General features: G+C 55.6%; 1 protein-coding gene across 5 annotated transcripts in view; it reads right to left on the bottom strand.

Annotated features, from left to right (window-relative positions):
- Positions 1 to 171: 171 nt before the first annotated feature.
- Positions 172 to 17,151, bottom strand: part of LOC120242538 (solute carrier family 35 member E2A) — a 28,798-nt gene continuing 11,818 nt past the window's right edge. For 3 of the 5 annotated variants that reach the window (XM_039248347.1, XM_039248351.1, XM_039248350.1), the window contains exons 3-10: positions 13,589 to 14,027; positions 13,247 to 13,382; positions 12,669 to 12,796; positions 11,252 to 11,372; positions 9,930 to 9,983; positions 9,352 to 9,424; positions 6,449 to 6,687; positions 172 to 4,342 (exon numbers count right to left, since the gene is read on the bottom strand). In XM_039248347.1, coding sequence (XP_039104278.1) covers positions 4,105 to 4,342; positions 6,449 to 6,687; positions 9,352 to 9,424; positions 9,930 to 9,983; positions 11,252 to 11,372; positions 12,669 to 12,796; positions 13,247 to 13,382; positions 13,589 to 14,027 — 1,428 coding nt within the window. In that variant the 3' untranslated portion in view covers positions 172 to 4,104. The remainder of the gene's footprint in view (positions 4,343 to 6,448; positions 6,688 to 9,351; positions 9,425 to 9,929; positions 9,984 to 11,251; positions 11,373 to 12,668; positions 12,797 to 13,246; positions 13,383 to 13,588; positions 14,028 to 17,151) is intronic. The other 2 variants (XM_039248348.1, XM_039248349.1) reach the window with 2 other exon arrangements.

Raw genomic sequence — 17,151 nt, 5'->3', positions numbered from 1 at the left:
TTTCTGAACCCACACTCTTACTCTGCTTCCTGAGCCCTTGGTGACAGGGAAACCTTCATTCTTTTACACTCTTCAGGCTGAAAACGGCGAAGGCGACAACCCCCCTCCCGCCCCCTCCCCGCCCCGCGACCATTTCAGTAGCACAGACTCTCCCGTTACAGCGAAGACAGCGACAGCGGGCACGGTAACGTTTATTGTATTTTTGGAGAACCAGAGTCCTAGGTAGTTGCTACCACAGTGGCTTAATTTAGACAAAAATAGCCAAGAGGCGTCAGTTTATTACCACAGCAGACGTAACAGTGACTCACTAAATTACTTGACATCCATTTTCTAGAAAGTACTGAGCTACCCAAATACTGAAACAGGTGAAATCCAAAAACACTATACACACTTTGTACAATGCACGTGCGGTTCTCCACAGTTTTGTTTGGTATGAAGCAGATGTCACTTGGTTCTTACGTGGTTAACTACTGATAAAATTTCAAGTTTTTCAGTGTGGGGAAGTCACCTGTGACCCTCCTCGTGGATCCCATAACACTCCCTGGGCAGGTTCAGACACAGCTCACACATCTGCAAAGACTGGAAATCACCAATCAGGTGAATGCAGGTTTTACTCAAAACAAAAAAAGACAAGGAAAGATTCTACTAGTTAGGACAGTTTCCACTCCGTCCGGAAATCTGGTCATGGATCCAGTGGCCATCAAACTCCGAATCAGAACCCTCAGGAAAACTGGAGGAAACCCTTCAAGGACAGCAAAGTTGAAGGTCTTCCTCCTGAGCTGGAGGGTGGTCAGCACCACCTCACCTCTGCTCTTGGCTCATCAGCCAGGACACAGGGAAATAGGCAGATTCACCAGGGGAGCTGGGACATTATTTGTAAACTAAGGAAATGAAGAGGCCTCAACCAGAGCATGTATGGATTTTGTGAAAGAATAAAGCCCTTAGTATGACATTGGTCAGAGGCAAAAAGAGAAGAGTTCTATCTGCAGTAGCATCCTTGTTTAATTTTTCCAAGCCAGGGAAACTGAAAATACTCCAGGCCTTAGGAAAACACATCGCCCAGACAGATGTAAAGAGCCATGCTATCCATCTGTCCTATCTACTGGCCTGCCCAAGTGACCACTCACAAGCAAAACCCACTGGTTTCAGGAAAATGATTTCCAGCATGGGCTGCAAGCACAACTCCATTGGATTCTTTGTGCAGTATTTTCCCACTTTGGATTCAGCATGTCTATTTTTTTCAAATTAAAGACACATTTTTGGGTTGTGCAAGAATATCCTCAGCTTTCCAGGGCAGATTATTTTAATAATGATAAGCAGGAAATTATGACTACTGAAATTAAAACCAAAAAAAAATCTTTTTATGCTATTCATAGTGGAAGTTTCCTTGAAAGGCAGACATATGTACATTTGGAAGTATCAATGTAGATAAGCAGATGAGCCAATGTGATACCTGTTTGAGGTGTTTCTTTACAAAGGCACGGACAGTGACCACGGACACAGGAAATGACCCATGTAAGTGACAACACCCAGTGTCAACAATGAAACAAGCATGTCTGCAACGTACTCTAGCATTCTAAACATACTATAAACACTACTACACAAGTTAATAGAAAAACAGATATCTGTACATTCGTTAAACAAATGGCCAAGACAGGCCATGGGTTTGTCTCCTGGCAGGGCTGTCCTGGAAATGCAGCTTCAGGGCGGAGACCTAGAAGAAGGAATGTCAGCCCCAGGCAAGGGCAGTGCTGGCCACAGCTTGTGTTCTTAGGAAATGTTTCAAAAGCAGTTTTGTTGGAAACTACCTCATTTGCTAATAATTTAGGAAAATCTTCATTTTGTCTCTGATCCAAGAATTTGGAAAATCAAAACCGGCAGAAAACCACGTGTGACAGGAGGCGGCGCACATGTGGTGTGCAGGGTACTTGGTTCCACAGGAGACGCGGACCTGGGTCCCTAACGAGGCTCAGAAGCAGGTGCTGTCTATCCGGTCACTGAGAAGACGATGTCTGTGAGGCCAGCGTGACAGTCTTGCAACAGGATGACCACAGATGTGTCCCTATCTCTGCTCACGTCCCGTCAAGCAGCTGGCCGCAGCAGCCACATTGTTGAGGGCAGAGGCAGGGCCCCGTGGAAGCTGTCCTTTCCCACTGGGCCTCACAGAGCCAGCGCATCCCGCTGCCCAGGCCGCCTCCAGTGAGTCCTCTTCGGTGTTATTTGTGGAGGAAGCATGTTTTTTGTGAAGGAAGCAGAGAGGAAAGGGGATAGAAACCTGGGGAAAGTCTCAGGAGAAACATCTTCACAGTGGAGGTGAGCTTGGCATGCAGGCGAACACACACCTGCCTGTCCTCTGGACACAGGAAGTCAGCTTCAGAAAAAGGGCCTCAGTTTTAAAGGCCTCAGTTTAACCCATCATCATGGCAAACTTTTTCAAGTAGGCAGAACTTAATGAGACTTAATTATTGCTCTTTGTTTCCAAGAGATTTGATCTCCAGGCGGGCCTTTTTATACATTTTCCTGTTGACAAGCCAACTGGAAAACCAGAGAAAAGATGATGGGAGCCAAGGACCTGAATGACGGGGGTGGGGGTCAGATGAGGGAACCATCCATGCCTGAAGCGCTCGTGTTGGCTGGTTCACTCAGCCGCAGCGGGCACGCCGTGTGGCCGACTTCATCCTCCCTGTTGGGCTGCACGTGACACGCCCCAGCGCTTGAGCCTGGTGCCGCCGAGAGGCACTAAAGCCTGGCTGGCAGCGGATGTCCCCCGAACAGAAGCCTCAGCAGGACGGAGGATGAGGAACAGGGTGAAGAGGTCAGGGGCTTCGACCCGACACCAGGCTCGGACGCCCAGCGTGGTGGGTCCATCGCTCTAGGAGGTGAGAGCCAGGCTGAGCCGGGCTGTGGGTTCGGTACGGGTTACCTGCCGTACAGGATGCCTTCCAGAAGCCACCCGCGCCTGGGTTTCCTTCTCTAAAAACTTCGCAGTCGTTTTAAATGCAGTGTGACAAAATCTGTAAACATTCCACAAGTTCTTCGCAGCCCTCCCGCCACTCGTTCATTCATGAGAGAAAACCTTAACACCGTTGTCCTGGAGGCCAAGTATGGTGTGGCTCCTGACCCTGCTGCGTGATGACAGGGGCACCTGCAGGGAACCACTCAGAACAGCCTGTTAGACACAAAGGCCCCGAGAACAAGAGGGAGGGTCAGCATAGCCCCATCCTGAGGTCAACACCACAGAGGGCTGTCCTCCACCCCCGGGACCAGCAATCCCCACAGCGGGGGCCCTGACGGACGCCCCGGCCACAGGTGAGGGTTGGGATTCTGGGGGGGTGGAGGGCCCAGTGCAGTGGAGACCCTGAAAGGGGTGGGGCCCCTCCCTTCTGCAAGTGGCCTTTCCCTAAGTGGTGTCGGATGCTGGCAGCTTTGGGGCAGGAAGGCAAGGCCCCTACATCCTGCCCTCAGCAGCAGGGACCCGGATTTCTGTGCCCATCTGATCTCCCGCCACTCTCCTGGCCCTGTGGTCCCTCGGCTGCTGTGGCCTCCGGCCCTTTGTCTCAGCAGAGCAGTCTCCCCAGATGGCCTGAGAGCTGAGTGTGCCCTCACAGGCCTCTGATGGCCGACACCGGGAAGCTGAGCGCTCTGCGCTGGCCCCGAGCAGCGGGCAACAGTGCCTGCTGGCACCTGGACGCAGCTCTCGCTTCACAGGGGTCCCCAGTACCTGTGACACATGGAGGGAATGAGGGCCTGGCCTGGCTGCACCCAGACCTGCGTGCTGGTGACGGGGTGCACGGGCCGGCTGGGAGTCCCAGCCCCCTCCATGTGCTCAGTACAGGGTCAGCAGGAGGCAGATTTCACATTATTTGGCCGTGGCTCAGCAGCAGCTGACTCTGGTTCCACCCCAGGAGCCAGACATCTGGGATCCCTTTTCGAGCCCCCACTGGCTTTCGCTGAAAACCCGAAACAGGAGCAGAGAAGGTGGCACATCCCTTAGCCTCCTGCACCCCACTGACCCAAGGAGGCCGGGTGTCTGCATCGGTGAGGGGGGACAGCAGCAGTGGGCAGCACCTTGGGGCCCCGGGCACCTGCGGAGGCTTCCAGAGCTCAGTGGTGCACTCTCGTGTCCTTGGTGGTCAGTGGCTCCACTTCGTCCTCCGGCGTTCGGCTGGCGGCGACAGCCAGGCTCTGCATGGCCTCCCGCTGGCGCTGCTTGGCTTTGTTGTAGAGCAGGACGCCAGCCGTCACCAGGATGGTGCCGATGGCTGACAGGCTGGTGACTCTGTTGCCAAACACGATAATACTGAGCCAGATGGACAAGGCGTGCTTCACTGTGCTGGCGACACTGCAATGACAGGGGGTTACGGCCCGCGCTTGGCCCGCCGCCCGGCCGGCACAGGCCAGGGGCTCCCTTGCCGGCTCCCTCCTGCTTTCTTGTCATTAGCAAAAATGTCAAGTGGAGACAGAGGAACATATTATAATGAGCAGCCATAGTCCCATCTTCTAGACTTAATTAACATTTTGCTTTATTTGCTTCATCATTTTTTTTGGACTGAAATACTTTTAAGTAAATTGTAGACATGAGATTCTACCGCAAATAGTTCAGCTTGCCGTCTAAAGAACAAGAGGGCGTCGTGCACACTTACAGCAGGGACAGCACTGCGGCGAGGCCTGGACCCCGTAAAAATGAAGTCAGAGTGGAACACCCTGGAATGTTAGCAGTGCTAGTGTCCTGGGATAACGCATAACTTCCTCTTTACTTTTGGAACTGTTCTGCCTTTTCCCAATTTCCTGTAATGAGTAACTATTGCTCTTCTGATATGAATAAAACACACACAAAAAACTATTTTCTTTAAAAAGAATTGTTTTTTTGGGGCGCCTGGGTAGTTCAGTCGGTTGATCGTCCAACTTTAGCTCAGGTCATGATCTCACAGTTCAGGAGTTTGAGCCCCGCGTCGGGCTCTCTGCTGGCAGCTCAGAGCCTGGAGCCTGCTTGGGATTCTGTGTCTCCCTCTCTCTCTGCCCTCCCCTGCTCGTGCTCTAGCTCTCTGTCTCTCAATAATAAATAAACATTAAAAAATAAAAAAAAGAATTGGTTTTCTGCTTTTTGCCTTTCGTGAACCATCGCTAATGATCACTGAAAGACAACATTTCAGGAGTATCTGGAAATAATTCCCGGCCCCAAATGGAACCCAGGACATATGAGAGAGACAGTGACCACCATGGGCTTCAGAAGAACTTAGAAATCATGGCCGTTCTCAACATTCCCGCAGACCCTTCCCGTTCAAGACCCAGGAGATGGGAGGGTCGCACGGGTCGTAGTCAGGGCACCATGCCGGTGCCACTTGTGCCTGCGTGTGGCGGTGCTGCCCCTTGACTTCTGAGCTGTAGAATGTGGCCGGTGCGCAGCACGGCTGCTGTGCTGACTTGGGCCAGACCCATGTGGGTGGGAGGAGTGGTGAGAGCCACCCCAGAGAGGCCGTGGGGACACAGAGGCATGGCTGGCGCGGCTCGACGAGCCTTCCAAGCAGTGTGGTTCTGTGAGGCCACTTCTCAAGTTAGAAAAAGAAAGGTCCCCCTGACGTACATGACACGATGTGGGCAAAGCTGATGACACAGACTTCCAGGCCTCCCGGAGGCGTCGGCTCGTGCTTTTCTGCTCGCTACTGACAACTGTCCAGGCAGGGAATAGCGCTCTCGTTAAACTTCTCCCGTTACCGAAATGAAGAGAAGCCAGTGAGGCCTCTGGCTCACCTCAGTCACCAGAGCTGTGCCTCCAGCAGGGGAGCCAATGGCCATGTGCAGCTACTCAAATTTAACACGTTTAAGGGGCGCCTGAGTGGCTCAGTCGGTTAAGCGGCGGACCTCGGCTCAGGTCATGATCTTGCAGTTTGTGGGTTCAAGCCCCACGTTGGGGTCCATGCTGACAGCTCAGAGCCTGGAGCCTGCTTCAGATTCTGTACCTCCCTCTCTCTCTCTCTGCCCCTCCCCTCCCTGCTCACGAACTGTCTCTCTCTCAAAAATGAATAAACATTAAAAAAATTTTTTTGAATCGCTTAAAATTAGATAAAATCAAGAATTCCATTCCTCATTGTACTCACTACACTTGAGGTGCCCACCACCTGAGGCACATGGCTCCCCCACTGGACAGCCCAGAAGCAGAACATTCCAGCCTCACAGGCAAGTCCACGGACATGCTGTTCCGCACAGAAAAATACCTGTACCGCTCCAAACGCTTGCTGTGCTAACGTGTAGATTCCTGGTGGGGAGTCTGGCACACTGCATTTCAAGCAGCACCAAGACAAAACAGCCTGGTCATCACAACACGGGGCCACAGTCCTCACCCTAGCATTTTACAGTCATAAATGCCCTTTGTAAAAACACCTGGATTTAGATTCTCCTCCGCAAATGAGCTGGATACACTTTGTGTCCGGGAGGTCACCGTGCTCACCTGAAAGTGACGGGGGAGATCTTGCCCATGAGGGCATAGGCCGTGACACTCTGCAGGTGGAAGAGGACGCCGTCCAGCAGCAGCAGCAGCACGACATCCTGACTGTAGCTGAAGCTGCTCCCGCTGCTCCCCATCACCGGCAGGTCCTGTGTGCCGGAAGGGAAACGACGCCCTGTGGGGGCCCGTCTTCCTTCTATGATCACCCTCAGGAAAGCACGGGGCCGCACATGCCCAGTGACCTGGGTAAATGAACTGATGTTGAGGAGTGCTCTGAAAGGAGCCTTCTAGGGGACAACCAAACCTCTAACCAACATTTTGAACATGCGACCAACAGGCCCATGAGAACGTGCTCAACATCACTGATCACCAGGCAGATACAAACCAACAGCACAATAAGGCCACCTCATGCCCACCAGGATGGCTGCCACCAAACACAAAAAGTCAGAGGCACCCAGGGGGCTCAGTCGGTTAAGCGTCTGACTTCGGCTCAGGTCATGATCTCACGGTTCGTGGGTTTGAGCCCCGCGTCGGGCTCTGGGCTGACAGCTCAGGGCCTGGAGCCTGTTTCAGATTCTGTGTCTTCCTCTCTCTCTGACCATCCCCTGCTCACGCTCTCTCTCTCTCTCTCTCTCTCAGAAATAAATAAAACACTTAAAATATTTAAAAAAGTTAAATTAAATTAAAAAATAAAATAAAAATGACAAGTGCCGATGAGGATGTGGAGCAGCTGGAGCCCTGAGCACGGCTGGAGGGGACGTAAGATGTGCAGCCGATGTGAAGACAGCCTGACTGCTGCTCAGAAAGGTTAACAGAGAACTACTGTGAGAACCAGCACCCCCGCTTCTGGGTACGTGCCCCAGAGAACTGAAAGCAGGGTCTTGAACTGGTGTGCACACACCCACGTTCACAGCAGGACGGGCCACAAGAGCCGAGATGTGGGAGGAACCCAGGTGTCCATTAATGGATGGATGGACGAACAAAACGTGGTCCCAAAACACAACAGGTATCAGTCAGCCTTAAAAAGGAGGAAACGCTGGCCCCTGCTACGCCATGGACAGACCTTGAGGTCCTCATGCACAGTCAAATAAGCCTGTCCCCAAAGGACAAATCCCACAGGATTCCACTTACATGAGGGACCCAGAGTCATCAGATCCACTGGGACAGAAAGCACAGTGCAGGTGCCAGGGGCTGAGGGGGGCGGTGAAGGAGTTCGCAAATATGCCACTTTGGCATCAGGAATTTTGGGGGCTAAAGACCCTTAACAGTCAGCAGGAGCAAGAAGGGCTCTGAGTCCCTTTCTCTCCCTGAGAAGCAGGGACGAAGGCCCACGTGGAGGAGGCCCACGCAGCAGGCGGGAAGAAACGCGCTCATCGCCAGGTACCCGGGTCCGGCGGACCTCGTTCAGGTGGCCCCCATCCGCCTGCACCCCCCACCCGGCCTGCTCTTCCCAGTCGCCTCTCCCTGCTCAGCCTGGCACACGGGCGCTCCGGTCTCGGTGCCATCATGAGGCTCCCGTGCCACATGAAGCTTGTGTCGATCAGGCTGTGGGCTTGTCCCCCGAGAACCGCCCAGCCGGCCACCCCACAGCACGGAGAGGGGAAGTCTCGCTTCCCCTCCGGGGGAAATGGGGAATTCACGTTTAACAGAGACAGAGATTCAGTCTGAGATAATTAAAGTCTGCAAATGGATGGTGAGGATGGTTACATGAGTCCGTGAACATGCTCGACGTACACTTTAAAGTGGTTAGAATCATAAATTTCACGTTTACGTACATTTTTCCACAGCACACTTTTAGATATGTACATTCTTTTAATGGTTCCAATCCCAAAAGTGTATCCCAGAAAAACACCTTTTTTTAAAAAAGGTAATTTATTTATTTTAAAATTTTCTTTAAGTTTATTTATTTTGAGAGAGCGAGGGGAAGAGAGAGAACAAGTGGAGAAGGGCAGAGAGAAGGAGAGCCAGAATCCTAAGCAGGCCCCGAGCTGTCAGCACAGAGCCTGATTTGGGGCTCTAACTCACAACCCTGGGATCATGACCTGAGCTGGGATCAAGACTCAGACGCTTAACTGACTGACCGGGTGCTCCCACCCAGGAAAAGCACCTTTCTCTGCTAAAGACACAAGAACTTCCTGTTCCAGGTGAAATGCACCAGGCAGTCAGGTGTCTGTCAAAGTGGCGGTGACGGATCATGGTACAGCCAGGCTCCGGAGCACAAGTATAGGACAGAATAGCGTAAAAAAAAAAAAAAAGAAAAAGAAAAAAAGGTCTGCACGGACACACGTGCATTTATAAGACTGGTGGGATCACACTACACGCACGTGTGTCTGAGTGTATTTCTAGCCACGCAGACCTGTCTGGAAAGGGCTTTGGAGGAATGGGCCCAGACGGACCTTCTCTCTCGTTCACGCACTCCTGCCCTGCAGGCTGCCCTGGGCAGGAATGCGTGACTTTAAAATAATAATAGGGGCGCCCGGGTGGCTTAGTCGGTTAAGCGTCCGACTTTCGCTCAGGTCATGATCTCGCGGTTCGAGGGTTCGAGCCCCGCGTCGGGCTCTGTGCTGACTGCCAGCTCGGAGCCTGGAGCCTGTTTCAGTCTGTGACTCCCTCTCTCTCTGACCCTGCCCTGCTCACGCTGTCTCTATCTCTCTCTCTCTCTCTCTCCTATAAATAAAAAAAAAAAAATAAAATAATAAAATAAGCCGAAAAACCCTCACACGAAGATTTCAGGAAACCCCCTCGGCTACGGCGTGGCCTCCTGGGGCCCCAGTTCGGCTCCCACCGGCCACCCCCCCCCTCAGGTGCGCCTCGCCAACCCTTCATGAACGTGCCCGACGCCACCGCGCCACGAGCTACCCACGGGACCCAGAGAGCCTGGGCGCCGGGCGGCACCTGACACTCACCAGGAAGAAGGCCCAGGCGGGCACCAGCATGACCACGGCGGCCGCGCTCGTGTAGAACTGGAGCTCCGTGGCCCTGCAGGGGCGACACCCGCGCCTGGCGCTCTCCCCGCTCAGAACCCAGCACTCACCCCGAGAACGCTCTAGGGAACCTGCCAGTCTGTTCCGTCCCGGGGCCACAGGGAGGCCCACGTGTGACGGCCGGCCGCGTGGCTGGCACGCGTCACAGGGCAGCCGCGAACGAGCGGGCCGTGCGGTGCCTCAGCGGGGCAGCTGGAAACGGGGGGCTTTTCTTCCAAGTTCCCACAAAGCACTTTTACTTGTTTGTTTCTTTACATTTCTTTATTTTTTAGTAACCTCTCCACCCAGCATGGGTCTCAAACCCACGGTCCCGAGATCTAACGGTCGGGGGCTCTTCTGGCCGAGCCAGCCAGGCGCCCCCCCCCACAGAGAACTTTTAAAAGCCACTGAAGCCGAAGGGGGAAAGCTGTCGGGTCTACAGGAGATTCTGAAACTTCAAATGGGCAGGGAGGCCTCTCAGGCCTAGGGAATTGGGAGTTTCACGGGCTAACGATACTTACGAGAACCTGTATTTGTCCCCGCTGAGGAGCTTTTTTGAAAAAACGTTCTGCAAACTGGAATAAAGAAAAGAAGAGGTTACCGGCGATGTGAGAAGTGAGCAAGGACCTCGGATGGACCGCGTGTTTGCACTCTCCCTCAGCGGTGACAACGATGGCAGCCCCTCGGGGACGGGCCCTGCACGTCTGCTGCGAGCTGGGTTCACGCTGAGTGGGGGGCTCCTGGCTGTCCCTTCCCTGTGAGGGGGCACCAGGCCTGGCCCCTTTATGAAATGGGGCCTCGTGGGAAAGACATTCCCTGCACATCTAAACAGACTCATTATTTCGCAGGCATGTGTGTGCCGTATGAGGAGGTGGTCACAAGGTCCAGGCTTCTGAGAGCCCCCGGTGCTGCTATGGATGCCCATGGGGCCACGCAGAGGGAGCAGAGCACACCCCTCATGAAAGCCACTAACTTCTACTTTAATGCAAAAGCAAGTAGCTACTGAGCCTTTCCACGGGAGAACAGGGACCGAATGCAGAATGAGCCTGTATTCAATTTCTAGGAGCTACAAACGCAGGGAGGAAAAGCCAGAAGGAAATCCATCTGTATGTCAGAAATGAAATCAAAGGTGACTTTTAAGTGTTTACTTGGCGGTGGTATGGAAATCTCAGGGTGAGCCTGTCCAACTTCAGCTGTAAGGCAATGACACACTCCTGGACATCCGTACGGCCATTTCCTCTCCTTCCCAGAGACAGGAGAGACCTAGAAGCAACCGGTAATTCTCAAAGAGCAGGTCCAGCCGAGACCGAAGTGTGGACTTCAACACTGCAGCCTGGATACAGGATGAAGGCTCTACGCCAGCCAGGGAGCAATCTGGAACACGACATCCAGCCCTTTCCTGCCGCAGGACTAGGGCCCTCCCGCGTGGTGCTTTTCCTTGGGCACCTGGCACGGGCTCCCCGGTGGGCATGGCCTCCCACGGCCCTCGGGGCACAGCCACCAGCCCAGAAGCCGCCCCTCTGCTCCTGCTGCAGGGTGGCTTGGCTGAATGATACACATTTACCCATGAGGGTCGAGCCGCGCGAGCTGTGCATTTGGCCTTTGTTAGCTAACCGTGTCCCGAAGATGCGTGTTCTTAATACCAAGACCACGTGTTGTCAAATCCTGGCTGGTGTTTTGAGAAAAGGTTACCCTACCTGGACACGAGGTGTTCTGGTATTTAGGAAAAGGCAGCATCCAATGTGCCTGGCTTTGAGTTATGGGGTGTAATTCTGAGTCAATCTGGAGTTAAATGCCCATCGCCCCGATCACACCACGTGTCCCCACGCTCTTCCTGACTCACCAGTCCATGATGTTGGTGGACAAGGCAGCCGAAAACCCCAGGATGTTGAAGCTTATCTCCGTTGCTGTGCACAGCGCCAGGCCTCCCATGACGGGGACGAGGGAGAGGTTGACCAGCAGCCCTGGAAAGGGCAACACACACAAGGGCCATGGCTGTCAGCCAGCAGCAGGTGCCGACGTACCCTGCAGCATCTCTCCCGGGCGCTAACTTTCACTTTAATTCGAAAACATGTAGGTACTGAGTCTTCACCCTGGAGAAATACAGCGGATCACAGTGCACAGCTGCCCCACGCCCGTCGCCCTCTCCCAAACCTGGCGCCACACGAGCCCTTCCTCACTGAGGCGCGTCTGCTGGGCCCGGGGGGCAGGACACGCGAGGCTGGGGCCCTGAGCCCCGAAGCATATCCCTGCCCGGCACTGCAGTGGCGCAAATTCTCGCTCGAGGGTGATGAGGATGGATGAATGGTCTCCTGACCAGTGTGTCAAAAAGGGGAGCAGGGGGTGGGGGGCAGTTTCATGCCCTGGCGCGAGGGTCCCACACGATCTGCCATCTATACTCTACGTGGAGGTTACTTCTCTTTGCTACATTCTGCAATCCAGGAAACAAACGTGAGCCCAGGTAAAAAAGCCCACTGAGCACATGGAAAGGCACAGCCTCTTTGGGAACAGGGTGTGGGGGCCTCCTGATGTTTTGATTTCAGATACTATTTAGTTACTTTAAAAGTCAAAAGAGACGAGGGAAAGAGTCTTTGGTGTTTGAGGTCCACATTGACCTTTGGAGACGAAGGTCCCCTTCCGGCACAGGATAGCGCTGTCCAGACAGGTCCCCAGGGGCCGCCAGCGCCCCCTCGGCTCTGCAGCACGTGGTCTCGCCCCCTGGTCGGCCTGGAAACGCGTGTTGCATGATGGACGGTCTGTGTGGATCCTAGAGGGCTGGTGGCCACAAGTGCCGTTTCACCCTTAGAAGGACCTGCTTTCGCTGCTGGGAGGCATCCGCAGGCATCCACGAGCTCGGGGTCCGGGGCGAGGGCCAGGGCTTTGCTGGGGAGCCCCGCCCCCCGGCAGCCCTGCCTGCCCTCGGCCCCGCAGCCCCGCAGTCCGATTTGCTGGGGCTTACGGAGGATGGAGAAGTGCAGCTGAGAAGCAGTGACAGGCAGGAAGCTGTCGGAGGAGCCGAGGAAGGACACAGAAGGTGGTCTTCCTGGGACAAGGGACTACTACTTCCTTCCCCAGCCCCCACGCCCCCACCAACCAGGCGGCCTCTGCACGTCTGGCGGCCTTGCACACAGCCGGGGCGAACACACGCTTGCTGAAGTGAACGCGTGAGGCACTCGTGACTGGGCTAGGAGAACGTTCCGGGGGTAGGTGAATCCGTTCACCTCGGGGCGGCGCCCCGGCCCCCCACCAGGCAGGCTCACCCGTGTACTCGCCCAGGATCATCCGGGACATGATCACGGTGAAAATGGGAGCAGAGCTCTTCACCGTCTCAGCAAAGGAAACCGCCACATTCTTCAGGCTCACCAGACCCAAAACCACTGTTGCAAACCTAAAAATAAGCAGAAATGTCATGAGGATTGAGGAGTCCATTCGCAGCTGCACAGCAGACGGTCCGAGGAGCTGGTCGCTCTCCTCCCCCCTTCCCCGCCCTCCTCCCTCCCCTCCTCCCCTCCCGTGAAGGTGAAGTCTCAGGGCCCTGCAGGAAGTAGGTCCCACCTACTTCAGGCCCAGGGAGAGAAGGGGCATGTCTTTCAAACCATCATTAAATTACAGTCATGGCTGTTCCAGAAGGAATCTGATTGCAACCTAATCCTCAAAACCAACACATTTGCGGTGCTAATATCCAGACGGCCTGATGATTACATAAGGTGCGCAATGAAAATACACTGGGATCGCCCAGTTACAGCGTCGGCCAGCTGGTCTCCCACTCTGGTGACGGCAAAGATGTTTTCTGCATGTAAAAATATTAAACTCTCAACCAAAATGTCGGATTCCTTACCTCATCAGACCCACGAACAGCATGATCATGATGAAATTGGGTGGGTAAGAAAGCCGGGTTTTGTGCTGATATAAACAGCAAGGAACAAATATTTTAATGCATCCAATAAACGTAGTTGACAACATCTGCACGGCACCTGAGGAGGCAGAGAAGGGCACGTTCTGAGGGGAGGAGCGTGTCCCCCCGGCGCGCAGGCAGGCGGGACGTGCCATCTGTGCCGCAGACACGGCTCGCGTCCCGACCCCCGGGCGCCCTCCTCCCCGAGCCTCCCGCGTGGACACAGCACTGACCCGTAAGCACGAGGGCTTGGCCCTCGGCCCTGGGAGTGGGGGCCCGCGTTACCTAGCATGCTGGGCTCCCCTTCCAGCAGGGACAGGATGTACTTGTTGAGGAAGAGGGTGCAGAAGCTGAAGAAGAACCAGAGCGTCAGGTAGAGCAGAGCCCGGGAGCTCCAGACGCCCAGGTCCGACTCGATGACAGTGGTCTCGGTGATGGTGATGGTGAGCACGTTCTCCTCGGGGGCGCCCTCGCTCCTGCTGAAAACAATCTTCTCGCTGCGGGGGCCGAAGAGAGAGGCCCAGGTGAGGAGCGGCTTCCCTCTGGACTGCTCCTCGGGGCCGGGGGCCAGCTCTGCCAGCGCCGAGGGTTTCGCTGAGGCTGACATGCTTGTCTCCTCCAGACCGTGGGCAGCATGGGTCGGGCCGGCTCCCGGGTGAAGGCCTGCAGGGAGGGGGGGGCCGGTGGCCGTCACTCGCCCCTCCCCAGTGAGCGCAGGCTCAAGCTGTTAGGGAAAGACAAGGCGTTACTGATGGTGAAACACCTCCATACCCTTACAGGTTCCGGGCACCAATCTGAAGTCCCTCTGAGGACGCAAACACAGAATCTCAGCCTTGCCGTCACACTGCGTGCTGCTCCGACGGCCCCGGAACGACGGGAGCCCCGGCAGCTGCCATCCCTCCTCCCTGAAGTGCTGGAAACCAAAGCCCCCGCGCCTGGCCTTCCCCGGGTACCCACGGCGAGCACTGAGACCCTGGCGACCGCGCCCAGGCCTTGGCCGGCAGGTCCCTGAAGCCATCCCGTCGGCTCTGCTCCTCCCCCCCGTTCTGGGACTGCCGAGTGCTGCAGCGCACCCCTGCTCTCCCGCACCTCACCTGACTTAAAAAAATTTTTTTTAATGTTTTATTTATTTCCGAGAGAGCGAGCGAGAGAGAATGTGAGCACAGGAGGGTCAGAGAGAGAGGGAGACACAGAGTCTGAAACACGCTCCAGGCTCTGAGCTGGCAGCACAGAGCCCGACGTGGGGCTCGAACCCACAAACTGTGAGATCTTGACCTGAGCCGAAGTCGGACGCTTAACCGACTGAGCCACCCAGGCGCCCTGACTTTTAATATTTTATCTGGCTTTTTGAGTTGTTCTTCGCAGGACTGATCTGCCCCCTGCCAGAGATGCTGGGTTTTTAATGCACCCACTGGGTTCTAAATTTTTTTTTAATTTTTTTTTTATGAGAGAGAGAGAGCGAGCGAGCATGAGCGAGCGAGCAGTGGAGGGTCAGAGAGAGAGGGAGACACAGAATCTGAAACAGGCTCTGAGCTGTCAGCACAGAGCCCAACGTGGGGCTTGAACCCATGAACTGTGAGATCACGATCTGAACCGAAGCCGACTGAGCCACCCAGGGGCCCCCACCCACTGTGTTCTAAATTACAGTCACTGGATTTCTCATTTATGACATTCTACTTGGTTCCACCTGAAACTGGTCTGTTTCTCTCATAGCATGTTGTTCTTTGTTTTAATTTAAAAAAAAATGTTTAATGTTTATTTTTGAGGGAGGGAGAGGGAGAGACAGAGTGCACGCAGGGGTGGGGAAGAGAGAGAGGGAGACACAGAATCCCAAGCAGGCTGCAGGCTCTGAGCTGTCAGCACGGAGCTGGACATGAGGCTCAAACCCATAAACTGTGAGATCGTGACCTGAGCTGGATTTGAACACTCAATCGCCTGAGCCCCCGACATACCCCAACTTAAAACAATTTTTATTTTTAAGTAAACTCTATGCCCAACATGGAGCTCAAACTCACGACCCGAGACCAAGGGTCACACGTTCCACTGACAGAGTCTGCCGGGTGCCCCTGGTGTCTTTCTTGTTCTTTCCCAAGCTTTCGATCCCTTCTTGTATCTTGTTTTATGGTCTCTCACAGTTCATTACCTGAGACCTTAGCAATGTCACCCTGATTGTGTGTGTGCCAGCGGACTCTGGCCTTGGGGCCTGTGCTGGTGTGCCCACGGTATTCCAGCAGACCTGATACGTGGGGACCCTGCGCCCCAGGCTGAGGGGTTACCTCCAGAGTGAGGATTTGGGGTCTGCCGCTGCTACATCCCCCAGGGTGTCACTGGCCAGGACCAATTTTATGCTACTTTCTATTTAAAAAACATTTTTAAAAATGTTTTACTTATTTTTGACAGAAAGAGAGACAGCATGAGCAGGGGAGGGTCAGAAAGAGAGGGAGACACAGAATCCAAAGCAGACTCCAGGCTCTGAGCTGTCAGCACAGATCACGACATGGGACTCGAACTCATGAACTGTGAGATCGTGACCTGAGCCGAAGTCAGGCGCTTAACTGACTGAGCCCCCCAGGTGCCCCTTTACGCCACTGTGTAACCCCGCAGATGACTCCCACAGCCCACGAAACCCACACCTGCAGGTCTCAGACCTGAGGGCAGGCTCCTGAGGTGAGCCGCTGGCCTGTCTCCGAAGATCACAGGCGGAGTCACAGCGGGCTTCGGTGGCAGGCTGGCAAGTTCTCCAAGTCCCTGCTTTCAGCAGAGGCCCAGTGACAACTGCCTGCCCCATCTCAGGAGCAGGGCCAGCGTCCCACCCCCTTCCCCAATGACATCAAACTCAGGTTCCCAGGCAGCCTCCGACGGGCTGACCACCCAGATTTCCTGTTCTTTCAGTTTCCTGTGTTTGGGGGACTCAGCTACACATCTAAAAGGACGGCCGTTACATTTCCTCCCCAGCGCCCAGGTGCGGGCAGCAGGGGCGCCCGGGGCGGGGCCACGCAGCCCCTCCAGCGGGACCTGCGCCTCTGCGGCAAGGGCTCCACGTCCCCTCGCACTTCAGACCGTGACGTTCCCGCCCCCGAAGGCTGGCTCCTGTCCGGCCCCCGGGCAGACGACGCAGCACCGGAGACTCGGCCCCGCTCCCCCCCCAGCCCTGCCTCAGCCCCCCGCGTCCCTCCCCACCCGCGAGCCCGCACGCACCCCGCCCCGTCACCTCCCCAGAACGCAGCGCAGTCACAACGGGGCCTGCGCCGCCCCCACCCGAGGACGGGCTCCTCACGGCCTCAGGACGCGGCCCCGCCGTTTGGCTGCGGCGACAGCGCGCGCGGCCGGCCCGGGGCGGCTCTGGCTGCAGGTGAGGTGAGATGCAGGAACAAGGGCCGAGCACCCCAGCGCCAGGGTCTCCCGGCCCCAGCCCCCTGCTCCTCGTCGAGGGAGCGAGGACCCCCTCTGCCCTGGGCCGGGCTGCCCTCCCCGTGTCCCTGCCCCCTGCCGCCTCTGCTGGCCCTGCCTCCTCAGAAAGCCTCCCCTTCAGGGCCTCGGTACCAACCGCGGCCTCCTGAGGGGCCGGTGACGGCATGTGGCACAGGCGCCCTAAAGCCGACCCCGGTTGCAGGGCGAGGGGCTGACGATCCAGAAGCACCCACAGGGCGGGCACTCGCGGGGAAGAACACGCTGGCGGGGAGCGGGCCTCCCTCTGAGGAGCTCGCCGCGCCCCGGGCGCCGCCTCCCGCTGGAGGCCGGGCCGTCCCTGCTCCAGCTCCTACGAAACCACAAGTAACCGTGCGAGTGACACACACCTTCTCTTTGTATAAAGAGCTTTGACAAGAAAGTTGGTTTTAAACGAAGGA

Source organism: Hyaena hyaena, unplaced genomic scaffold (assembly GCF_003009895.1).
Source record: "Hyaena hyaena isolate Hyena2069 unplaced genomic scaffold, ASM300989v1 scaffold_308, whole genome shotgun sequence".
NCBI classification, from domain to species: Eukaryota; Metazoa; Chordata; class Mammalia; order Carnivora; family Hyaenidae; genus Hyaena; species Hyaena hyaena.
This window is presented reverse-complemented; position numbering and strand designations above follow the sequence as displayed.